The sequence below is a fragment of the Semicossyphus pulcher genome, unplaced genomic scaffold (assembly GCF_022749685.1).
Source record: "Semicossyphus pulcher isolate SPU_LCO1_2020_fin unplaced genomic scaffold, fSemPul1.0.p SCAF_7, whole genome shotgun sequence".
Lineage (NCBI taxonomy): Eukaryota > Metazoa > Chordata > Actinopteri > Labriformes > Labridae > Semicossyphus > Semicossyphus pulcher.
In genome coordinates, this window is record NW_027211748.1 from 16,648,916 (window position 1) to 16,675,125 (window position 26,210).

Consider the following 26,210-nt stretch of genomic DNA (forward strand, 5'->3'; position numbering starts at 1 on the left):
TGTGTTTAGTGACATTTATATTTGAAGGTGCCGGCACCTCCCTCACTACTTCCTGTCCAGACCACTGAATTTGTCCTGGATATTAAAGTTTAATCAAATGGAAATCATTTTACAGCTGCACAGTTCTACAAGAGAGGGACGTAAGTTGAGGGTGTTCTAAGTTGAGGGGTGGTTTGCAACCAATAGGAGACAAATTCTGCAAATTAAAAATCAAAAAATATAGGCTGATACAGAGTTTTAAGTGTGGAGAGAATTGAAACAGACCTTCTAGATCATGATTTTTTTTTTTCATCTCTTTTAACTCTCCACTAAATCAATAGAAAAATACCTGCAACTTAAACTGCTAAATACTCCACTCCAATCTCAACAGCTAGCTGCTAACTGTTTCTGCTGTTTAGGGGTGAGTACCTAAAGTAAATAGGAAAATGCTTTTCTGCTGAAAAAAAAGCTACCTTTTACTACTGAAAACAATGCAATAAGAGCAGAGAGTGTGAACCAAAGCAGGCGGTGTATGGACTGGACAGCAGTTTAAAGATGCCCAAAGCCATTGGAGTTGCAGATGTGCAGGTTAATCACAGAGCATTACCTTTCACATTGTCACATTCTAATTATATATTGTAAAATATGGGCCTTTGATGCTTTAAATACATAATGCTTAAATATGCATTCCTTCACACAACGTATATATATATGTAATTAAAGTTTCTGAAAGCATTTCCAACCTATTAAAAGTTACATTCCACACACAAGTGCCCATTTGGCAACTTTCTCAGGAAACAAGGCAAGCTAGGGCTGTCACTATCAAAAACATCCTTGTTAATAAAAACATTGAACAATTTTCTTTTTCCCAACAAACGCTTTTTATGTCTTTTTCAAAGACTTGATTTCTTCACTTTGTTACTTGGTTTCATTGAAGGCGTGAAACAGCGCCCCCTGGATTTAACGGCTGGTTAGTGTCGTCCAGCCCGTGTGGAGATAGACGGTGATGCAGGGAGCGTCAGCCTACTAAAGCGATTACTGGTGAGGTTTGGGATCCTTTGATGAAAATGATTGGTAACAAACAGAATTGGTTTTATCATTGTCAAAATGTATCTTGAAAAGAAACTGATTTTGTGAAGAAAACCATATTCTTGCCTCAAAATAACTGTAATTAAGTGAAACACTCATTTAACGCCTAACAGAATAACCGGGAAAGTGAACGTTAAAGTTGGCTAGCTTGTTTACTAATGTAGCTAACGTTGTGTCAGCTAACAGCTACGTGTTTTGGCTAGCTAGCAGCGACGCAGACTGGAGCTTCTGGGATTTCTGTCAATTAAAATGACCAACACGGAGACTGGGACAATTCATGGCGTGGATACTTCACTTCACTTCACTACTTCTGAGAGAAAGGAGAATGAACTTCAACTTCCAATGTGAGTCATATACAACTTTGTTTGTCAGTTTATCTGTTGGACTCTGAATGTCTCCCCTTGGCTGCCTCAGTGTCACAGTACGAGTTTGTCAGCTCCTAGCTTTTTCTCTTGTTGAGCTCTGGTTGTTAGATTTTGTTCACTGAAGCTTGTTGCTGTTATAAATTCTGATTATAGAGACAGTTGCGGGTCTGTGAGCCTGTATTTGGGAAATTCTCAAGTTGCTTGTGAGAATAGCTTTGCTCATATTTTATGTCTTAACGCTTTGCATCTTTAAAGAGTGACTAGAATATTGTAGGGCTGCAGGGCTTTTATGCATTATATGACAAGCATGTGTAAACCATGATGCAAGTATTGATACTTTTTGATGTGACCATACACTTCTGAGACTGTTTTTGGTCCTTATAGCATTTAATAGTATCCTATCATCTGTATCAAAGTACCTGTTTGTAGTTGTTAGCTATAAATACTTTTACTTTATTACTAGAACTTAGGGAGCATATCTTTTGAATGGATATTCTCCTATTTTGAGTTTCACATTTTTGGGTGTTTATTGTTCACAATGAAAAAGTGAAAATTGCATATTTCCGTGTTTTTCCAGAATGACATTTTTAAAAAGGTAGCCTCTGAAATGGGCCATTCAGAACAGCTGCAGGTTTCTACTTAGAACTTTGCTTTAGCTGAAATCGACCAATCGTCATTCACCAACATTAATTTCAGGCTGCCTTCTTGCACTAGCTTGTAGCTTCTGATACCTCCTAACGATTCTGGCTAGTACAGGCCGAATAACCAATCCCAGAGCAGCCGTGTTTTCTACAACTTTGGAGTGACAGTGCGGCAGCTCCCTCACATGGTATCGCACATGCAGGGGGAAGCTACGCGGTCATTCCAAATACAGTCAGCCAATTGTGGCTACGGTCTAACCATTGAATGGCAAAACGTCAGGAAGAAGGAGAGGCTCCGAAAAATAATGAAACTAAAATACGTACAGTATACAATTTTTAAAACGAAACCAACTTTACCAACGTGATTCAAAAACACACTAGAAAATAGAAAATTGATTGCAAACAAATAGGCTTATGTGAAGTTGGGTCTCGTGTTTATTCCCTCCCTTGCTGTTTGAAAAGCATGTTGTTAGATATTCATTAACTTTTCCACGGATTTGGCATGAAATAAACTAAACTATTGTGAGATGTCTGTCAGATTTTTAATGTGGCTGCACAGGAATTCAGGTGACTTTCTGCCACGACATGTATTTTGCAATACTGTCAATACCGGAATAAACACAAATGAATGGTTTTTGTACCCACAGGTAGACGAAAAAACTCCCCAGTTTCTCGTTTTCCGTAACTTATCTACAGGAAAAGTACATCTGATATCACATTAGTGCATCTCATCATCAGAGCAAACAGAGACCTGTTGCTTTTAGCGACTTCACCTGCAGTGCACACAAGGGTCATAAGGTTAGGTCATATCGCCCATCCTAAACACTAAACAAATTGTTAAAACAGTATAACATTCTTTTCAACAAAGTAAAGAACAGCACTTCACCTTTTGAGCCTTCTCTTTATAGTTTAGGGAAAAGTCAAACACAACGTTCAATGGGGATTTCAGTTTTTTTATGTCTTTTAATAGGATTGATTTAATTTCCAACAGCAAGAAATAATATAGGATTCTTTTGGTTAATAGAAAGAGAAAATAAAGAGAGGGAACGTGTTATGTTATCCAGTAGATAGTTCACAATCCAAGCAGGTAAAGCAGTTTAAAGGAAAATAAGGTACTGATCACGATTCTGCCTGGAGATTCAATTATTGAGTAAAGTCTTTATAAAGCATACAATTAAACTTAATTTATGCCAAATTAGACTCTACAGCTCAGAAAATTTAATTGATATAGAAAATTAAATTCTGGGGCATGCAAATGAGAATACCAGCAACCCCCTGTGCAAGTTACATAAGCTTGTATTCAGTCACAAACTTATAACGGGCTCACGGTCCTCTTCCACTTTATTGGAATAGGCCATATCCGGCTGTGACAGCACACTGTTGGAGAACAGTGGGTTGTGAAAGGTCGATGACTTTTTAGGGATAGGAAAGCGGCGACCAGACTTCTTATAGATAACTAAGATGATGATTATCACTACGACAGCCAGGCAGATGACTATGACAACTGGCATGATGTTGTTGTTATTGGTTTGAGGAGTCGCCGTAGGACCTGCTGTAGAAAATAAACACGTACATGATGAGTCAGAAGAAGTTGCCTACATACCAAATACGAAATAAATAAAATAAAATAAATGAAGAGATGTAACTTACCAGTTGTGGTTGGTGCCTGTTGTAATACTAACAAGAAACCAGAGATGTTTTTTAAAGGAATATCATTTCATCAATATTATACTGTTAATGTCAAAATCAATTTATTGAATAATTTGTGATGTCATTTGTGAGTTTCATCACTATGTTATAAACATTCGGTAAAGTATTAGGATCATTAAAGGTTAAAAGAATGATTTGGGGAGGGGGTAACACAGAGATAAATCTCAGAATTTATCAGATTTAAGTTGTAAATTTACAGATAAAAACGTTAATATATTCTATAAATTCTAAAAAAAAAAGTTAAGCACATTGCTTCGCTCTGACCTCAACTGCATCTGCATGTACGTATAATTTATCCATCCTTATTTATGTCTCCTATTGTCTCCTAAAAATATGTTGAGCAATGCACCTTTCCATGTGGCTTCTTTGTTGTGTTTTGTATTCATGTTATGATTATTTTTACCTGTAATATAAAAGAGTTTTCTAAAACTTGTAGCTATAAACTTGACAGGATCATAAAGATTAAAGATTTTTGAAGGCTCTGATGGAGCTCATGATTTATCAGTACAATTCTGCTTTACTCCTCAAACTGTGTGTGAGACCTTTTGATTTGTAGTTTTTTCTTCTCTTTCATAAATTTACCACTGACATTTCAGAGAATATCCATGTTTTGCTGACTAAAATTGTGTCCTTATTTATTTAACCTGCAATGGCCCGTACACATCATTGTTCATTCATGTTACTACACAAACATAACTTTGACTCAAACTAAGTCCTAATAAATATGATGGTCTCACCTTTAGGGGCTTTGCAAATATATGGTCTGCTATAGCTGCTGCTCTCTGATTTCCATTTCCCATCTGAAGAACGAATCAATCCATATCTGCTGTCATAAGGTTCACCTACATTCCAGTTAGTGTAGTCCATGGCACTTTTATCCAACCACAGCCACTGACCTGGGGACAAGCAAAGGTTCAGCTTATATTTATTTTTCTCTGGAGAGTTTCTTTTTCTTCAGGAGAGTTTTCTTTTAATATACTTTCATACTCAATATCTTTTCTTTTAAAGTAAAAGGGAACAGTTTTAGTTTTGTACACACGGCCGGGAGGTTTACTTCCCCCAACGCTCACGTAACACCCATAGTAGTATTTCCCACACATAGAACAGGAAAAGTCCATCTGATATCACATAGTGCAGCTTTTAATGAGAGCACAGAGTGAACTGACCGCTATGCATGCAGAGTCTGTGTGTCAGTCACCTGCCTGTGAACCGTAAACAAGCATGCGACGCTCCTGCCATCACAGATGTGCCTGCAGGATCATCGAGTCAGATGGGCAGTTACGTGAGGTTGTAATAAGTGTGTGTATTCCTGTTATCAGTGGCACCTCGTCCTGGTGCACGTCAGCGCTGTGGCTACATAAACGGACTGTTAACGGAGCGGACGTGCCGCGGACTGTTAACTTTTAATGGCTACAGGAAGTAGGAGACGGTAAGATTTCGTTTCAAAAAGTTACTCTCATGGGCTGATCACGCTGATTAAACATACATTCGAACAGCGTCAGAAATGGTAGGTAACATATCTTATAAGTAACGCAACCGCAGCTATTACTACTTACTCATGCGGGTGTCAGAGTTGCTGAACCAAGAGTGGTAAAAGAAGCCTCTTTATACCCATATGCTTGTTTTGGTCTATTTTTATGAGTTTATAATATTTCCACAATTGACTGAACACATAGGCTATTCAGTAATAACAGCCCTCACATAAGGAGAAACTAAATTTTACGTTAAAGTAATACCAGAATGACAAATTATTTCAGGGCCAGTGGTTTTAATGGCAGGGCCAGTGAATTTGGAAAGTTACTGGCCCGGAGTGCCAGTGGAAAATTGTGCTCATTGTCAACCCCTGCAGATAAATTTTGAACATATGTGAATATATCAGCTGATATATCGGAAGTTTTTTACTCCCTAATATCGGAATCGGCATCAACCCCAAAACTCCTATATCGGTCGGCTCTACTTAATAATACTCATTTAAACAATTTGTGCTGATTCAGGAACTTAGTCGAGTCGGGATTTGCTGCCTAGAAGGCACTTTATTAATTAGACATGAATTAACTAAATCATCCTTTTCAATACAATGTACCAGGGCACTTGCCCATCTAAAGCATTGGAGAAAAAGATATAGCTTTCCTCTCTGAGATGCTTGTGAGTAGTTCAGACCACTTTAGTCTGAGGCGAGACTGGATTAGGCAGGTAATAGTTGCCATTTTTTATGTCCCAAACTGATATTAGTTTCACTTCATGAATAATCACGGTTTCACCATTATCATGATTATTATGCATTTATTAATTTCACAGCATTACTTATGTACAAAATCACATGAACATTCTTTAGAAATGTTAATGTGTTATTAATAAAATAAGATTAACTTAGTTGATCCCCTAGGGGGAAATGTTACTAATGTGGGTAATAAACTAAAGTGTTATTGTGATCAACTGTCATCCATGCCTCTTTTAATAATCTACTTTTAATACTTAATCTAATCTTACATGTGGCCTGAGAAAATCCTGACTATAATAGCTGTTTGAAGTTTAAGTTAAAAGAAATTGAGAACATCTGTCCTGCACTGTTATTATTATTTATAATGCTTTGCGATGTATTAAATCCCAAGCTAATGTAGGGTAGCCTCCATGTCTCTTGATAAACTGGTGCGCCACAGGTGTCACTTTAATTTCGTTTCGTGCAGGTTGCGCCAAAATTGTACCGTAAAAATGTAATGTGTGTAAAAATGTACCAGCCCATTTTCTGAGAGTGAGAACAGAAACAACCGGTGTAGCGGAGCCTTTACAAATAATGAAGCGTGACGTTTTAATGCGCAGTTAAAAGTGAAACCGGTTAATCGCTGCATCCCTATTTGCCAGCCATTTTAGCATTTTTCTTTTTCTATCCATATAAGAACACCATTAGCTATGGATAAACTAGTTTTGGACTGTTTTGATACGCTACGTCATTAACAGATGAGCCTCCACATGCCGCTAACCTGTTCTGAGAATGGACTCAGGTACACCGTCATTCTTTGGGAAATGAATCACTTTAAATGTAGATGTGCTGCTGATTTTACTTTCAAAAAATAAAATAAAATTCCAAGCCAGGAACAGAGGCTTGCAGCTTTGTTTATTTAAAAATATTTCCCTTATTTGTACTGTAAATTGATTTGATTTAAAATTACTTTTTAAAAACCTTTTTTTAAAAGATATTTTTAGTTCCACTTGCAGTGATTCTTTTTCAGTTAAAGTAACCTCAAAACAAGAAAAGGATCTCTTGATTTAATAAAAAAAAACATAAGAGAAAATATATTTACATTTTTTCCTGTCTGATAATTGAATTATAGACTCATTCATTCATAATTTGGCTTCAATCCCACTCCCTTAAAAAAATGTGTGAACAAATTGTATTGTAAACCCAGCATCATGTATCGTATCGTGAGTTGAGCGTATCATTACATCCCTAGTATGTACAGTAAATAAAGTTAAGGACCACAAAAGATGGGGTCTTGTGAAACAGCCACTTAAACTGATATGTTGTGATGTCAGGCTAAATGTAGGACTTTGTTTAAGTTGTTGTTTTCATTCTTACAATGGTTCTGTCTGTATTCAAAAAATACTGCTGCCACCGCCATGTACTGTATATTATCTGTTAGTTGCTAACCAAATCTAGCTTCTATGCCTAATTGAGTTCTGTGTTCAGTTGGAGTAAATAATTCAACTACAGTAGTTTTTGCCATTTGTCTGAGCTTCTGTTTGACAAATATATATTTCCTTCCTTATGTTCAACACAGTGTCGCGTCATGTATCTATTCATGAAAGAGCAGACAACGTGAGTGTACCTTTGTTTGTTTTATACAAGCCGATCCAGTAAGAGCTACGGCTGCTTTCATATATTTTCAAATTGCTGTGAACGAAGGTTTGCTCTGAGGGATCTTCAATGCTGAGAAGAGCTCCACCTTCACAGACAGACAAAAAAAAATCAGTAGGTCTGTAGTTAAAGCTAGAAACAGCTGAGTGATTAAAAAATGAATAAATCAGACAATCATTGAAATCCTTACCATGCGCTGCACAGCTAACAGATGCTTCTGGCCAAGTACGCGTATCTTGCAGGAAGAGGTAACAATTACCCTTAAATGGGAGCCAGATTGACATCTCTCTTGACATTCTGTTTTTTTCTGGATTATCGGGGCAAAATCCAGGGAACTCAGTCGACTCTGTTGGGGGCACATCTGTGGATGAAGCCAAAGAGGAAAAGGCGTGATGGATTTCGACATTAACAAGACAAAAATGTATAAAAAATGTACAGTACGTGAGCCCTACCTGTAGTTTTCATACAAACGCTGGCCATGTCCTTATCGCAGGTAGAAGTCTTCCATTTTCCACTCATATCCACATACACACAAGGTTGGTCACTTCTTGGTTCCCCTCTAGCCCAATTGGTTAAAAGGACATGCCAGCCTTCTATATATCTGAAATATCCATCAGTCTGAAAGCAAAGATTGATTAAACTCGATTTAATTCATTTGAAATACACAGTAGACTGATTATTTTTTCCAGGAAACCTGTGCTTTTTGTGATTTTTACAGTAAATGAGGAACTTTTAGAATATATGTAATTACTCTCATCAACTCTCCCTTACTTTATTTGATTACATTTAGGCTACCTAGCCTCCATTACTGCTAGATGTTCTCTTTTTTTAATATTGAGCTTTTGTGGATGTAATTATTTCACGTAAGTTCACCAATGCTGCTCTTCTAGGATTGTTTGCTTTATATTTTAGACGGAAGAAAAAACGAACAAAGATTTGGCTTTATAAAAGCTGTCAACAATATAAAATGAATTAGTATTTAAAATAGTGTAAAAAAATTGACAATATTCAGCAAAAGTCTCAAGTAACATGCAGAGGTAAGTCATATTTGCTACGTGCAGTCTGAGAAGCTTCCTGTCCTTTACCTCCTTTGAGTTCAGTCCAATCCACACAGGAGCGTTGAGATTCAAAGACACTAGCTCAACGTAGACCTGTGACCAGGCATTTCGCAGGCTAGCCAGTTTGGCACCATCTCTTTCGCAGTGCTGCTTGGCTTCATACCAGGTCATCTTTTGAGGGATAACTTTGACAGAATCGTTGAGTATTTTGACATAGTTTGTAGGTGTTGGTTCAGGTGAGTCTGGGAAAGTAGGGTCTGTTCAGGGTGGGAAATAACAAAAATTATTTCAGTTCAGTTTGCACCTCCGAGGTTGATTACCTGCTCATTTGGATATCATTCTGTGATTTTTGTGCTCCTACCGTGGCTGAGTACACTACTTAATTAAAAGTGTTCTTTTTTCATGATTTCAGTGTGTTGTTGTTATGAAAACGGAAAAATGGGAGTCTGTACCAGTCTGTACATAGTGTTTTATTTTGAAATGACCGGATGCTCTATGCTGTATTTGTGTCTGACGGCCTGTTTGGAATGATCTGCTCTGTTCAGCTTGACGTGTGACTTGAATGGGCGCGATCAACTCCCGAGGTCGCAGCGCACACAGAATGCGCTGTAGACGGATCCTGTGGAATTTGAGGGTTAGGCAGTATTGGAGGCCGATACCAATACTGGCACCGCCAATACTGATACTGGTATTACTATTGGAACAACTCTAATAGATAAGCAATATAGACTTCCTGGGGAGCAGAACTACTTTATGAATTAACAAGGTTAGAGTACCATGATACTGTATGTGGCAAAAACAAATAGTCAACAATGTTTCCAATCCATTAATTGATCGCAATAACTCGCATATATCGATGATTTCTGTGAGAAGCACATCACATAGACTTCTACACTCAATTGTTCTCTTTTCTTCACTGTATTAAGTTTTAATTCATGATCTACTTTAATCTGATCACTTTGCTTTGCTTCACCCCCCCATCCACCTGCACCTCTACTCTCTGCACAGCTGCTTGCCCTGCCCCCCTCTTTCTGTCTGTCTCTCTATCTGCTTTGTTGACTGCCTTCATCAACAGTCTGTTTAATTAAGTTACAAAAGTTAAACTTTTTCTCTCGCAATTCAAAGCAGCATGTGAGCCGCGTGTGCACGAGGGACGTTATTAATGACATAGCGTTCAATCGATCGTGACCAAATTACACGTTTATTTGGAGCGGACATCTCCGTCCTTTAATTGCAACTTCAGGACACGTTTTAGAAATCTGAAGCAGCGGCAGCAATAATTTTGCACTGCAAAATGTATGTAGCGGAAACACTGCATTCTTGTCTGGTAAAATCATTGCTGGACATTGGAAATGCATTCAAGGCAGAGGATAGGCTCACCAATACTTCGTAGGCAGACAAATCCATTGGTGTCATTGCAGGATGTTTTTAGCCATTCTCCTAGGCCTTCCTTGGGATCACTAGTCATCATAACACACTCTCTTTGCTGAAACACACAATGATGGAAAAAACAAACTGGTGAGCTCCAGGGTCAATTTTGAGAGGTCTTGATACATTTTCTTCAAGTATATGCAAGACGTCTTTAAATCCACTGCTGTTATGCCTGTGGAATATTTGGCAGCAGTGACAAGTGACTCAAAGCATCTTTATATTTTGGTGAGTAATGGTCTATCATTTGTCCTTTTTTTTCATCTGTCAAAGATTGACGTCCGCGATCGATTAACTTACTGGACACTCTTACCTCGCTCTCTGTCTCTCACATACCTGGAGCAGCGTCTCACACATGCTCATCAGAAACACACGCACACACACACACACACACACACACACACACAGACGTCTGCTATTATGTCCCTCATTTAAATGCATTGATTTAGGTGTGATGTTTTCTGTTGAATGTGGACCTTGTTATTCTGTTTTAAAAGATTTTAAGTGCAGCTGTGTTGTCGGTGTCATTAGTCGGGTTTGACCGTTTCAACAGCTTCTTTCATGTGCAGCTCACCTGCTGCTGTTAAAACAAAATCTCGGGTGAAAAATACAGAATGCAAGTTCAAATTTTTTGGGCGACTTTGTAAAACGTGCAGCTCATGATGAATGTAAACAGCAGATGCGTGTAGGAAGCGAGATACAGAGAGAGCTGCTGTGTGCAGGTACAGCAGGTGAAGGTGTGTGGGGAGAAATAACTGAAGAGAAGCAAGATGAGCAGATGAAAGTAGTTTTGTGACAAATACTAACATATGGTGAAGAAGAATGAAGCACAGTTACAATGGAATTACGATGTAGCTTTCTTTAAATAGGGTGACGTATTGTTCGCTGCAACCCAATGAGGGATTTATTTTTAACAACGATGGAAAAATATTAAGTCGTCCTTCAGTTTGATTAGAAAACTGAGTGCGATCTAGTAATTTTAAGTCATTCACACCCCTGAGAGTGAGAATATTAACTATTTATTTTTTGATAGTTTCACTGGAGCAGCGCATGCTGCGGGATTTCCTCCTGGTAAAGCGAGTGCCTACATCCGTTGAGTGAATCTTGCTAACTTCTAATCACTTCCCTGGGATAAATGTTGCCTGACTTCTAAACTTTGGCTTAAGTGGCGCTGGTAACTCCAGCAGAGCGCAGGTTCAGCCTCAGAACATGAGACGTTTCTGTCCGATGCAAAGACTCAAAACCAAATGACAATCGCCCCTGCAGCCATCTCCCCTGATTACGCACAAGCGAGTGTTTTATTTGCCTTCACTGTCACTGCGGAAAAAAATCATGAATCTGCTTGGTGTGGTGCATGAAAGTGGCTCATAATTTTATGTCACGCGATTGGCTGGAGTGATCGGCACTTTGAAAGATGATCGGCTGATCACCGATCCCCTAATTAGAGCCCAAAACAATCAGCGTCCAATCGATCGGTGCATCACTAGTTATTTTCTACAAGCCCAATGAGATTGGGTTTCAGGTAAAGACAAATATAGCAGTATTGCATGTTACAATCCCATTATCAAAAGTTGTTATCTTATTACCTTTTTTTTGTAAGAAGTGGGACGCCTCTGCAATGGAAAATCAGGATATCAGAAATGTTAGCAATACATCAAAAATGTTCTTCTGCAACAACAGAAAAAGTAAAACAGACATGCAGTTTACATTATAATACAAAACTTAGTGTCCACTTACGCTAATACCCCAGTTTTGGTATGGCCTTGGTCGACCATCAGTCCAATAAAATTTAAAACCATTTATATTATGAAAACCGATCCACAGGTCTGTGGTGGTTGCCTCAGCCATTGTGGTGATCAAAAACACTGCAAATGAAACACATTGAAGATCATTTTTCTGCATGTCCTTCTTTTTGTTTCCCAATCTTGTGTTTCTTTAGAACATCCTGTATCCTCTACACTGGGAATTTAGATTTTCTCAATCAAATCAATCAAAAATTAACCATGTTCATGTCTTGACTGAATTGAGGCCAGATTTCCTTTCATCGCTTTGCATTGCGCCCTTGCTCCGTCCCATGTCTTTTTCTCCTTGTTAATACTGATGAAACACTGTAGGTGAAAAAAAACAGACTTTGATTATATCTCAAGAGAGCTAGCTTATATTATTATGCACAAATAGATCAATTCTTTGTCAGAATGAAGGCCCATTTAATTGCAATTAACATTATGTCTTCCCATCCTGTCAAATAACAAATAAAATGTAATGTGTCCTCTGACCTTTGTGTTAAATTTTTTCCAGTTTTGTGGACAGCCACCTGTTGGAATAACAGTTGGAGGGAAAGTGGCATCGGGGGATGGTGGGCCACTGCGTTTACAGATGTATTGATTCTCATGTCCACAACTACTAGCATGCCAGAACCCTGTGAGACAATCCAAATATTGAAGGAATATTTCAGCATGGTCATTTTGACTTTTAAACTGTAGTCTCAAATAAATTCTTTATTAAATTAATTTGATGAAAGTGTGCCAGTGAAGAAGAGGTTTTAGGTTACTCACCCAAAAAATTATTCATAACAGCACAATTTTCATCATTGTTCAAGAAACGAGGTTGACCGTCATCCCACCTTTGAAACACAACTGGAGAACCGTCCATCCACCTTTTTTTGCACACAATAAGTCATGTCAGTTCTAGAAAAAACACACTCTCTAACTCTCATTTCCATCTAAAAATAGAGGTTGCTTGTAATTGCCAATTCATAGACCCAGCACCCAACTCTGCAATCCCCATCAGCGCTTGAGTGCCCTGTAGTCTCTCTTGGATCATTGTCTTGTTTGCGCAAACTTAACTCCTATCACCCTCCTACTAACCACATCAGGCATTTAAAAAGTTCTGATAAACTGCCCGTACTGGACCTGCCAAGCACGAAACAGCAGACACACAAAGTTAGAAACTAGCAAGTGAAAACAGTGCAGAATCTAGCGGGCTAAGGAGAGAGATATTTCCCTCGTGAGTTTATGAAGGCCAAAACGAATGGGAGAGTGAATATTTGAGTCACAATTTGGTTTGGTGGGCAGACAATAGAACCTATGCACGGGACATCCGGGTAGGCAGAAGTCACTGTGGTTACTCCAACTGAGTGGTAGAAAGCATGTACTGAATGGTACGGAATTCAGACTGAATGCTGCATAACGTAAACAGATGTTGTGCAATTGACTGTATAAGCAGATTCGAGAAGAAGTTGGAGCTATCTTTTTCCATACTTCCGAACAACAAATCCCACCTCGAAGTACAACCAAGCGTTAAAGCTTTTGTGTGCCTTCAGGCTTTGCTTTGTGTACTTCCCCCGCATTTAGGTACGTAAATGTCAGGAAACCCGATTTCTGGTCACATGTCTCACTGAGCACTGTGTCTTTGGTAATATGTAGGGATCTCTGTCGAGTCCAACTGCCCTTAATTTAAGCAGATTTAAGAGTCTGTTTTACTCTTGTCTTGGTTGTTTCTCTTACTGAAGGCAGCCATGTTGCGGGATGTTTTGTCACTCGATCTGACTGAGGGTGCGTGTTCCGGTGGGAAGGGAACATCCGCGCCAAAGGGATGGCCATTCCATATTAATTTACATGAAAATATTAAGACAACTTGTGGCCTTATTTTAACGCAAATTGTGTTTTTTTTTTTTTTTCATACTCACCCAGAAGTTTTATCAAGATCTACATTCAGGCCAATCCAGTAATTCCCTAGATTTTTGTGCACCTGCAATAGACAAACAGACACATGAGATGAGGTAAAATGTCTGTAAATTTTGAAATGCTATGGCTATTGAGTGATGTCAGTCACATAGTTTGAATATGTAATCACCGCTCACCTGTTTCCATAAAAAGACACTTTCAGCTTCACTGTTGATGGTTGCCAGGTCACTATGTTTCCTTTTGCAGTACCGACGAGCTTCTTCCATGGAACTTAACCCCATGGCGATTAAATACTGATTCCCATTCCATTCGAGCCACCCCTCTGAGGTTGTATTGTAGGCTGAAAACATGTTAGAAATATTTAGTATAGTACAGTGCATGTGTATGTTAAGATTTTCAGTTGTATTGAGAAAAAAAAACAGTCCTTATGGAGAGCAAAAGAGGCCGACCACATGGGCTGAAATGCAATCCCAGAACTAGGGCTGGGTTTAAAAAATTGATTTTTCCGATTGGAATAGATTCTCATTTGAATGACCCAATATCAATTCATAAATCCTGAGATCGATCTTTAAAAATATGTAAAAATGTGTCAGATCACTCATATTTCTGAGCGCTCCTGAACGCAGCACAACTCAGCGCGTCTCCCTGAAACACGGCAGTGAGGGAGACATGCCTGGACTTGTTTACTGCAGCTACTACAGAGATATCAGTGATCGCCGACTGACTCTTTTTATCGTGTGTGCGTCCATGAATATGTACGTTAGTTTGCACTGATGTTTATGTTACATTCCGTTAGCGTCAGCTTTGGCCGCGAGTGTATTTCCGGCATGTTGTTATACAGTATGCCTTTCCCTATAACTCTGGTGTGGTTTTGGTCTTCGCACTATGAGATCTCGTGGCCAAATCTCGCGCAAGTTGAAGCCCAGCTCGTTTAATCGAAACCATGAGCCGGATGTTCAGACTAAAAATCTGAACTGGAAAAAAAGTTCATAAGCTGTCTAATACATACAATTATAAATATTGTGTTGACTGCTGTGTGTTGGTCATGTTAAATAAAAAGTACATGATGTAACTTCCTTGGGGTCAATTCTTATTGTAAACATTAAACATGTTGATAATGCACCAGGTTAGAGGTGCACTGATATTGTAACTGAAATACCCCTAACACAAATCGATATCAAGTCAAATTGGATCGGACATTGAATCGAATCGGGACCCTGTGAATCGGAATCGAATCGAATTGAGAAATCCATATCGATACCCAGCCCTACCCGGAACCCATCGGAACCCATCGGCTATCATCACACGTGAATTTGTCACAGAGCACAGAAAATGACCACATGGCCTGCATATCTGATATCAGTAATCCAAATATCCACTGGCAGAAACAATAATAGCCGATGGACTCGGAGATGATTTATCTCTAATTAGCAAATATTAGCATACTATATGCTTGACTAAGATGGTGTTTATAAATTACATTATACCAACTAAATGTCAGTAAATTAGCATTTTAATTCTGAGCTGTAAACTGATTATTGTGTTTGGCTACATTGCAATCAGCGTCTCCCCATCTCTTCTAATCATTGTGGGCATTTACCTGTTAGTATTTTAAGGCTTGCTTTTAGATCAAATGCAGCTCACAGGGCTGTTAGCATGGTTGGAGACTCTTAGCCTTGGTGGATGAAGTCTGAAGTCATTAATTATTATCGATAATCAAGATACGATTTACTCATGATACGATTTTCTCATATTTATAAAGACGTATACATTTAAAAATCCTTTTACAATTTATATATTGTGACTTAAAAAAAAACAGGAAATAATATATTATTTATAAGATAAATGCAGTGTGCCATAATGCTCATATATACAATTAACAAGAAAAAAAACATTCTAATAGGCTATTTGGGACTTTTAAGTCTGTAATCTTTAAACAAAATAAATCCCTCTCCCTACTTTTACCAACTCAGACACCTGCATAAAAGTAGAGAGAGTTCAGGTGGTTCAGGCATTTCCTCTACCGTTTCTAACGGTGTTCAAATGTATGTTTAATCAGCTGAACAGCCTGGTGATGGTAACTTTTGGAAACGAAGGTTCCTACTTCCTGTCGACACGCGCAACCTCATGCCGTGTGCAGCAGTTGCCGCTGCTACAAGTAAACAGTCTGCGGCACGTCCGCTAGCTGACATTGCGTGACAGCAGCAACGTCGCGTGCTAAAAGTTTACATACAGGTGACAAAACAGGGGATGCAGCCCCAGGATTGGGACACAGCTGCAGACTCTGATGCACTGATGAAGGCCTGCACAAAACTGATATCAGATGGACTTTTCCTGCTGATAAAACCAATTGCACAGGCGCACTTCACAATTGCTACGGTTAAACTATTTATTTACTCCTCTATTCGGCTACAAACACAAAAAACGTGATGACGTCGAACAAGAGAAGCCAAAAGCAGATAGCGCCCTCTGCTGTTAAACAAATAGTATTGTGAGTCATCACTTCATCTTATCATTTTGACTCGTCACTTATATGTAAAGATTTTTAACTGCACTGCATCCTTAATGATAATCCCCCTAATCCCCCTAAAAAGAAGTAACTGCAGCAGCAAATTTAAGCCATACAATTGATTATAAGTCCCGGATTAAAAAACAACCAGCTATGTTTGTTATGTGGTTGCATAGAAAAATGTCCAACTTACCCGGAGCGATGGGGTCTGGAGATGGACCTGGAGTCACTCCTGTAAGGACAAAACGGGAGACAATTATATTCACAACACTCAATAGAGCCAATATGCACCTTATTAATTTGTGGAAACAAATTGTAGGAAGCCAAGCTTGCTCATTGGCTGAAGAAATAAGAAAGGGATGTTTCGTTTCAGTCCCCCATTATACCTATTTGTAATTGGCACACAAACTCGAAGTCTTTCTCACAGTGCTCATCGCCCCAAGAGCCACGCCGATAATACCTATGTGTTTGCTGTACAACACAAGATTCTATGTTGTTTTTATTATTTGGCTCGCCACTCTCCCAGTGTTGGAACTGCAGCTAAAAAAGAAGCAAACAATACAAAATTATAGAATTCAAAATTGGATTGTCTGTTTAATTGAGGCTTAACTAAACTAAATTAAATTAAAAATGATTATTCAGATATTTAAGTAGAAAACTGTTTACTCACTGGGGATCCATCACTCCATACATAACCGATGCCTGGATCAGGGGCACTCAGTCCAATCCAGACTCTTCCAAAGCTTTGAAAGACAAATTTATACTACTTATTCAAAAAACCTGTTTGTCACAAACCAACCTTAATCCTCTTTTCTTAATTGCAAGGTTATACAGTACCCTTTTATCAGTCGTAGTTCAGCATCACTATGGATGCTGACCAGGTCTCCTCCTATGGCCTTGCAGTAATCTCTGGCCTCATACCAAGTCCTAGGAGTTGAGAACCCCCTAAAAAGCTGAGACACAACAATGGTTAGTCATGACCAGCTCTGGTCCATCATCTAAAGAGATAAACAGTGTTTTGTGGCTTTTTCACTCTCTGTATGTGGGACTAATTGAGTAGTTTCAACATTTTGCTTAGTAATAATAGCGCCAGCACATTTCTGTGTTCAGTGTAAAGCGCATGGAGTGTTGTCCTATGTCCCATATTTCCTACTGTATAGTTGCACTGTGACGGAGCAATTATTTCAGCAACCATTAGCTCTCTGAATTTATGTAGGGTGTTTGAGTATTTTCTATAGACAAACTAGGGATTTAACGATATCTCGCAATCCAGTTAAATATTGATACATATAAGGGATGATTCAAATCAGTAAGATGAAGAGATTCATCGCAATACTATTTTTGAACAGCAGAGGACGCTATCTGCTTTTGGCCTCTCATGTTCAACAACATCACGTATCTTGCATCTGTAGCTGAATAGAGGCGTAAATAAAAAGTTTAACTGTCGCAATTGGGATGTGCACCTGAGCAACAGTCACATCACAGGACGTGCGATAGTGGGGCAAAGGAAGTGAAACATGTCATACGGCTACTTTATTCTTTCATGGTGCTAAAGGAAAGGAAAACTCGCCATTTCTTGGTTTTCCATGACTTATCAGCAGGAAAAGTCTGTCTGATATCACTTTTGTGCAGCCCTTCATCAGGGTATGAGAGTCTGTAGCTGTGTCCCAATCCAGGGGCTGCATCCTGTTTTGTCACCATGTAAACTGTTAGCACGCGATGCTACTGATGCTGCTGCTGCTGCTGTCACACGCAATGTCGGCTAGGTTACGCTTTCAGGGCTTTTCAGTTAAGTGATGACGTTTTCGGTGACTATATTCCCGTTATTAGCGACACCTCGCCCTGGTGTTGGTTAATGCTGTGGCCACTAAATGGACCATTAATGAAGCGGACGTGCCGCAGAGTGTTTACACCTGCAGCGCACACACGGTGTGAGTTTGTATGTGTCGACAGGAAGTAGGAGATTTGAGCCTTCATTTCCAACAGTTACTGTCACAAGGCTTCTTCTTCTCACATTGATTAAACATACATTTGAACACTGTTAGAAACGGTAGATGAATTGCCATATAAATAACACAAAGTTCTGCAACCCACAGGTCTGTTTGTACTTATAATATAAAGAAACGTGTCTCTCCACCTGAACGCTCTCTTCTTTAATGCGGGTGTCGCTGGACCAAGTGTGGTAAAAGTAGGGAGGGGGATTTGTTTCGTTTGAGGAAAACAGACTTGAAAGTGCCAAATAATCAAATGTATAATTTTTGTTAATTTTATATATTATCTCTTTTTAAAACACAATACATATTGCAGAACAATAGTACATCAAAATTAACAAGGAATATTTGAATTTCAAATCGTGAGTTGAGTGTATCGTTTCATCCCTGAGATGAACATTAAAAGATTTTTTCACATGTGGCTGTACCTTAAAACACATGTTTCTTGTGTCCAGTTGAGTCCAGTCTGGGTGACATTTGGCAGGGGTGGTAAGACTGGGTGGTATCGGGGTTACAACTACCCCCTCTGCTAGGTGTTTGCAGATATATTTCTCCTTATTGGTGCAGGGCAGCAGATCCCAGAGGCCAGCAAAAATCCCAGTTCTCATTGCAACACAGCCGCTTCCGTGACCTTGCATTTTGAGGGAGCAATTAGCGAAATGCCAATTGTGAAGCAGTTTAGTCACATCTCAGAGATGGAGTTTAAGATTACTTCATACCTGGCATTTCAGCATTCCAGTGAGTAAACCTCACTGACTCCGTGTTTGTCCACACAAATTCATCGATGTTCTTCGTGTTTGAAAGCCCGAGCCAGAAGTGTTTCTCTGGTCTCATCCCCACCAAACTAACCAGGAATGCGTTATCCACCCTGGAAGCATTTACACAAGTATGTTCTGATGTCACTCAACACAACAAAAGCTTTTTAAACTCATTTACTAAATACTAATGCACGCTATCTTCTGAAATGTAGTGTTGCTCAGAATATTTGGATTGAAGAGAAGTGTTCTTACGCATTGGAAACATCAGCCAAGTAAGAATCTGAACTCTTGCAGTCATCCACAGCTTTATCAAAAGTTTTGGTCTGTGTCCCTATAAAGTAGCAGTATGAGCCATGTCTTCTCCACCCCTGGATCAATGAAAAAGAAGCTGTTATCAATACAAATGTTTGTAAGGTGCCTGGAAGTTCTATACCACTGTACCTAGGTTTAACTTTGGGCTTTGGGTACTATACTATGAACAAGTAATTAACCTTGCTTTATTGGTAAACTTAACACACAGTTTTGCAGCCTTCATCCTGCTCCACTTCATCTCCAGTTGCTTTTGTTGAACTCGGTTTCATACAAATATAGCCATGTTTCTCCTCACACACATGGTCGGCCCAGTTCCCCTTCTGCGACAAAGTACAATAACATATTAGTTACATGGCAACTGGATGTTCTGGTAGATACTGCATTTAATGTACTGCCATAAACCATACAGCTATTTTTGCATATATATAAAGGTCATATCCACATGGGGCTCCTTACCTCTCCCCCGATAAGAACACAGTCTTTTAGATCAGTGGAGAGATCAGGATTCCCAAACTCCCAGCTGGTGAAACTGACAGTGGAGTGGTCAATCCAGTCAAACAGCCTCTCGTACTGCCTGTCATTCAGTCCAATCCAAAGCTCATCAGTGGACACTGCCGACACAGACAAAAGAACATTGACTTTCATTCAAACATTTCCAGTACTAAAATGTTAGGAGCTCTCAGCTCACTATGTTGACTATATCTTGTAATCTTTTATGTTATGCAGGATACAATTAGTTTATACAGAGGACTGAAGTAATAAACTGTTTCATTCATGCTTCTTCAGTCACTGACTTGGTCTTCAGGAGTTTGGCTGCAACCTGACTTGTAACATCCTGTCATATTTAGGAAGGTGTTCAATTCAGCCATTATAAACCTTTGTATTTCTTTGCTAATAAGCCCTGCCAATGTAAACTGGTGCAACACCCTCTTTACCATCTCGTCTTCATGCGGTAAACTTTTGTTACCGTTTAGAGTATTTGATATTTTGGGCAATTTCTGCTGTAATTAGACAGTGATAATTGAAAGGTTACATGGAAGGAGGAAAGGGAAGATTCAACAAGGCTAGATTCCAACCAGAGACGTTTTGTTCTATGGACCACATCTGAATCCCTTAGCCACCTTTAGGATCTCTCAGCAGTCCATGTTGCTTCTTTTAAAGCTCTCTCAAAGAGTAGATTATTTTCAGCCAAATTTATGCAGCCAAATTTGTGTAACGAATCAGATGTAAACAAATATTTTGTTGGTGTTTTTTCAACGTACCGTATCCCAGTTGAGAGATGACAAAGCTTTGGTCCTCCACATTGTTGATGCTCGCTAGGTCTCCTCCTCCACTTCGACACTCTCTCTGAGCATCAGTCCATGTCTTCTGAGTACGGTTAAGATAGAAGCAGTGGCCATTGTAGGGAATCCAAGGGCTTGAACAAAACGTTGTCTCAACAGCTGATCATAAAAAGAACAGAAATATAAAGACTGATTCACAGATTTATAATGGAGCCAAACACTTCCCAGGGGATGAGAAGAGTTAAAAAAAAAACAAGTTTTCTCTACCTGGGGTAGGCAGTTGCTCTGCTGATGGGATGTAGCAGATGTACCCAAGTTTCTTGCTGCAAGGAAAACTTTGCCAGGAGTACTGTACAGCAGGTTCAACCATTGCACAGTTGTGTCCCGGATCAGGAAGTGGATGTCCTAAAACATGATAGTTTTTATAATTTACATGTTCAGCCTCTAAAATATCCCCTCATACCTCTGTAGTCACTTTACCTATCCAGGGTTTCCCACACATAGGTAAATGTGGGCAATCTCCCCTCGCTCTAGCCCCTACCCTACCTGTTTTTCACACCCGGGAAGACCCGCTTATAGATGCCGATTGTCTCTGTTACTCCTGTCAGTCACTTTTCTGCTACGTCACCGTCTGATGTCACAAACGCGCTGGAGACAGGGTTAGCAAGTGAAGATGTCACGGTGGTTCGTTCTTTATTGTATCCATTACTCATTCAGTCTGTTTATCAAACTCGGCGCCGACAAATTTGGGACGATGTTCAAGTGCTGGCGGAGACGGGCGGAATTTGTCGCTGAGATGACAAGGAGTCGCAGAAGTTACAGATGGAGCATAGCATCGCGCCAGCGGGCGAAGATTAGCATGTCGACACAGGTTAGCTGAGGCGATAATTACCCAGGTCTACTGCAGAGTCATTTGACCGCGGTCTGAATGCCGATTGTAACCTTTCCCATTAAGTAAAAAAGACGTGTGTTAGCGGGTGTTTGCAGGTTTTTTGAAGGCTGTACTGATGGTGTGTGTTTCCCCTTTTTATTGCGTATTGCATGTGGTCAATTCCCTGCTCAGAGCCCGCTGGAATACCTAGCAACGTGCACCAGGCAAGCTGGGCCCTTTTTTCACAGCTTTCTCCCTCATTATTTCATAATCATGCATTTAAAGAAAAGCGCGATTTTCTATTTAGTAAATAAACCATGTAGGGTGTTGGTTTGATTAAAAAGACTCCTAAATTCACCCCAATTAGTGACCGGCAAGGCTGGGCGGACGCAAGTGTAGACAAATTGGTCGCGTGCAGTGGGTCGGCACCATGAAAGTCGCACATACTCTGCAAAGAAGCCCCGCAAACGTTGGATATTTTTCAAAGCAACTCATTTTCTCCTTATTGTGTAATTGTTTTCTGACTTTGGTTGTATGGGAAACACTGCCATTACACATATGAGAAAAGTATCAATGTTATTATTAATAGTATCAAACTATTATCTCTCCATTCTCTCTATTATTATATATCAAAATACTTCATTACTCATGTCCACTTGTTATAAAAAAAAAAATTAATGATAAAGGCTTATAATGAGACCAGCTTCAATTGGCAGATTGTTCCTTGATTTTTACTTTGTAATCATTTTATGATGTAACACATTTAAATATTTGGATTGGAGCATTAGGGAGAAAAAGTTTTTACTTATTTATTTATAAAATATCTTAGTGTAATGTTGACTTTTTTTCTGACCACACTGGATTCTATTTAGTTAAAATTGTATTTTAATAGTCAGCTTGCCTCTGTTTGAGCTTTTGTGTATTGATTGAACAAGAAAACAACCTACCTGAGTCCCATTTCGTATAGCGGTAAGGCCTCATGTTAGACCATTTCCAGCCATGATCTGGAACCAGGATCAGCCCAGTCCAAAGCTTAGTTCCCCCTGTGCCTAGTAGTGCTGTTTGGAGTATGGGAAACCAAAATCTGTCACTAGTTTGATAGTTTTATGTTCCCAAATATATGCTCCCTTTATCAATACTATACAATCTTACCTGCGACATAGGCCTGCTGGTGAGGATCGGTGATACTGAGCAGGGACGCCCCCTGCTGTTTGCAGCTGGCTTCAGCCTGGGGCCACGTCAGAGCCGACTGTGTGTTGAACTGATAATTTATTCCTGTTGTTGGGTGTACAGTCCAGTCTGCCCTGGCTATAAATGTATACACAAAATATCTGTAAGTGAAGTTGTCTACAATGTATCCTATTTTTACCCTGTAACATAAGGTTGTTTCTCGTTGTCTTCATTTAATGATCACGGTTAAATTAACTGGTGATAGGTCCTAAATAAAATGATATATGCAAGTGTGATGGAAATAATTATGGCTCCTGACAAAATCCCAATAGTTTCTCAGGGTACCTACCTTTCTTTGATTTTGTTTTTAATGATTTAGTTTTTAATTTTCTGAAAATGCACAGGTTTTACCAAATTGACTTCATTTAAATTTCTGGATCCTCTCGATTAGTGAAACTTCATTTCCATAGTTTGAACAAAATTCACAAGATTTTTGAACTTGAAGGTTCATTTAAATGCATAATGTGTTTTTTATCTTGTAAATACTATATGATCTCACAAATATACATATTAACACATAACGTAATCAAGAACATTTTTCCTTATAGCTTTTATAATACATTTTTTAAAATTGGTATACACTGACATTTTATATACGGCTTGTTCCCAGTGAAGTAACACAAGTACAGACAATACTCACAGGTTCCTGGGCAGAAGCCCCAGCGATGAGCATTTTCATATTTTGTTTCCACCGCACACCAAGGCCTATTTCCTGAGTCGAGTGTAGAGCAGTCCGAGTTCCACTGGTTCTTGTACAGGAAGGGAAACATGCACACCACCCCGGCTGCATTTCCACCAATGGCATAAAGTTCTAACAGGAGATAGTGATGATTTTTTTTTTTTTTTTTTAATATATGAAAAAAACACTTTCAAACGTGGAGCTTATTTCTGTTTTATGTGCAGACTGGAATCCTGAGATCATCAGTTTTACCCTTTAAAGGAAAATGTATGAAACAATTGTGACTTTATGGCATAACTAAAGCCAATAGCAATGCATGAGTAAAACATAACTGTAGCTAACATGTAATAACACAATGCCACACACAGAAAATCATCTAAAAAACTGTCATGTTCATCATTTTAGTGGATATTACAAAATGATTGTTAACTAATGCAGACAAGTTCTTCAAGCTCCACTGTGTTATAGAGTGCTGTACCTCTGTATGTTCTTGTGCAAGCGCCACTGGACGTCCCTGGAATGGTGAGCTGGCTGTTGGGTCCCACTGTTCTGGAGAGAACTCCTCTGTTCTCCGCAGTGAGTTCAATGTAAAGCTCTTGGCCTTTGAGAGCGAGTACGGTTTCATTCCTGCATTCCCACCTTTGGAGGTCACTATTTTCATCACAATCGTACAGGCTTACTTCACTCCCCACACTGTTCCCCTGGACGCCCAGGCACTTCTTCCTTTGGGGAACCAGAAGTCGGTCACCAGTAGTCCAGCGTATTTCTTTGCAGATGTTATTTGTTCTAACCAAACAAAAACCAGTGGCCTTGTTAGTTAGTTGAAATGGAGAATCTGTGTAGAGACGTAACACAAGTTCAGAATTCAGACACCTGTTTGACAGTCAATCACAGAGGTTGTTTATGTAATGACTTGTTTAAATGTTATAATGCGGTCAGCAATACTGAAACATTAACAAAATGAATAAAAATGTTATTTGCAAACAAAGTCTTAAACAATTAGTTATTGTAAACGTGGCACAAAAAAGGTGGCACGCACTGAAAACATGTGCATTGTTTACATAGTACAGGACTAGGGTTGTCAACATTTTGAGTATAAATAAACCTCAAGACTAGCTTTTCATTTCAGAAACAAAAGCAGGAACATACAGGCTTTAAAAAGGGAAAAGACCGTGCAGTTAAACTACACTAAAAAACCCTGAGTGAGACACAGTCTGATTTCTCTGAATGTCTAAAATAAAGACCTTTCTCAAATTTTAAATACTGTCATATTTATAATAATAGTGGAAAATGGTGTTCAATCAAATGCATTAATGGAAGAGCTGTCACCGCTTTAAAAACAAGTTTAAATTGAAAATCAAGATCAAACCTTTAAAATCCAAAGTAAAAATGGATCTTGGATTTGGAGAATCATGACACTCCTATACCAGACAAAACCCTTTCACTTACAGATAAGAGTGCTCATGCACACAATATCAGAGGAAAAAGTCATTTGAGGTTGGAATACTGTACCATCTGAAGCCAAACACTGTAATGTTTGGATAAGGAGCAAAAAGAGTGCACCAGTTGTCTTCATCGTTGAATTTCGACCTCCATTGTACTGACACATCCTCTCCTGTGTATTTATATGTTGTCCGAGATTTTTTTCCTCTAGCATTTTACATTGGACTAACAAGGAGGGGCAAATTAATGTTGCCCCCCACCCCCCCAAAAAAAGTGAAGGTGGGGGGACCTTCTGTTTTTTCTGTACCCAAATGCTGACATTTGCAGACTTGGCTGGTTTATTGTGCGTGCTATTGCAGAATAAACAATGAGGGGAAAAAGGAAGTGCTAGAATCGTGTTGCAATAAGTGACACTTGTATGAATCACAATCTCCGTGGCTACACGACAAATAAACTAGAGAGAAACCCACCCAAAAAAGTCGCACTCTAATATATCACAAAGCAATGTACCGCTGTGGACTGGGATCAGCAGGAAATTATATATTAGATTAGATATTTTCTGATTTTGCCATCAGGCAGCAACTTTATGTTTTAGCAATCCGGAAAACCACAAGCATGCATACAGTGTGCAGCACGCGTAGGAATAATGAAGTCGCACCATTGATAAAACGAATCGCTTAAGGAAGAGCTCTCTGACAGCAAGAGGAAGTGGTGAAAGTGTTCAAAAACTAGAGTTGTTTAAAAGAAGTTGTTTGTTAAACAATCACTAAGGGACAAACGTGAATGCCCATACAGAACCATAGAGAGAGAGAGTTGCGATATTGCAATGGCAGATCAATGAGCATATTGGACCTCCACTGACATGACTCTCTGTCTATATGGCTCTGGATACTTTGTTCGGGGAGTAGGGGGGGCTGCTCCTCAGCTGCTCGTCCGCTGTCCTCACCTATGTCTGCAGCGTGCACCTGCTTTCAAACACGTTGTCCTCGGCCTCATAAGGACAGTCCTTGTAACGCATTGCCCATAAAAGCGCACATTGACCTGACTGCGATAGTGAAGCATGTCAAACTGCTACTTTTATGTTTCTTGGTCTCTCTTCACCAGAGCACCAGTGAACTGACTGCTGTGCAGCAGAGACTGTCTCCTGCTTGTAAACTGTAAACAAGCACGCGACGCAGCTACCACCAATCGGTTGCGCTCAGTTACGTGAGGATCTTTTCAGTAAATGTATTCCAGTTATGATAACCAGCACTCGTCCCGGTGCTGGTAAACGCTGTGGCCACATAAATGGAATGTTTGCGGAGGGGATTTGCCGCAGGCTA

General features: G+C 39.4%; 1 protein-coding gene across 1 annotated transcript; it reads right to left on the reverse strand.

Moving 5' to 3' along the window:
* Positions 1 to 2,950: 2,950 nt before the first annotated feature.
* On the reverse strand, positions 2,951 to 25,027 carry LOC138611839 (macrophage mannose receptor 1-like). The gene is made up of 31 exons (XM_069685090.1): positions 24,958 to 25,027; positions 23,924 to 24,280; positions 23,407 to 23,577; positions 22,689 to 22,844; positions 22,484 to 22,594; positions 20,933 to 21,070; positions 20,645 to 20,824; positions 19,839 to 19,993; positions 19,589 to 19,702; positions 19,323 to 19,438; positions 19,032 to 19,180; positions 18,741 to 18,943; positions 17,159 to 17,274; positions 16,992 to 17,064; positions 16,708 to 16,861; positions 16,515 to 16,553; positions 13,989 to 14,152; positions 13,815 to 13,876; positions 12,682 to 12,782; positions 12,403 to 12,545; positions 12,129 to 12,234; positions 11,864 to 11,991; positions 11,713 to 11,739; positions 10,079 to 10,184; positions 8,726 to 8,955; positions 8,093 to 8,258; positions 7,831 to 8,001; positions 7,612 to 7,728; positions 4,522 to 4,680; positions 3,725 to 3,751; positions 2,951 to 3,626 (listed from the first exon to the last, which is right to left on the reverse strand). The coding sequence occupies exons 1-31, from the start codon at positions 25,019 to 25,021 to the stop codon at positions 3,379 to 3,381; spliced, it is 4,251 nt and encodes a 1,416-aa protein (XP_069541191.1). The 5' UTR covers positions 25,022 to 25,027; the 3' UTR covers positions 2,951 to 3,378.
* Positions 25,028 to 26,210: the final 1,183 nt, after the last annotated feature.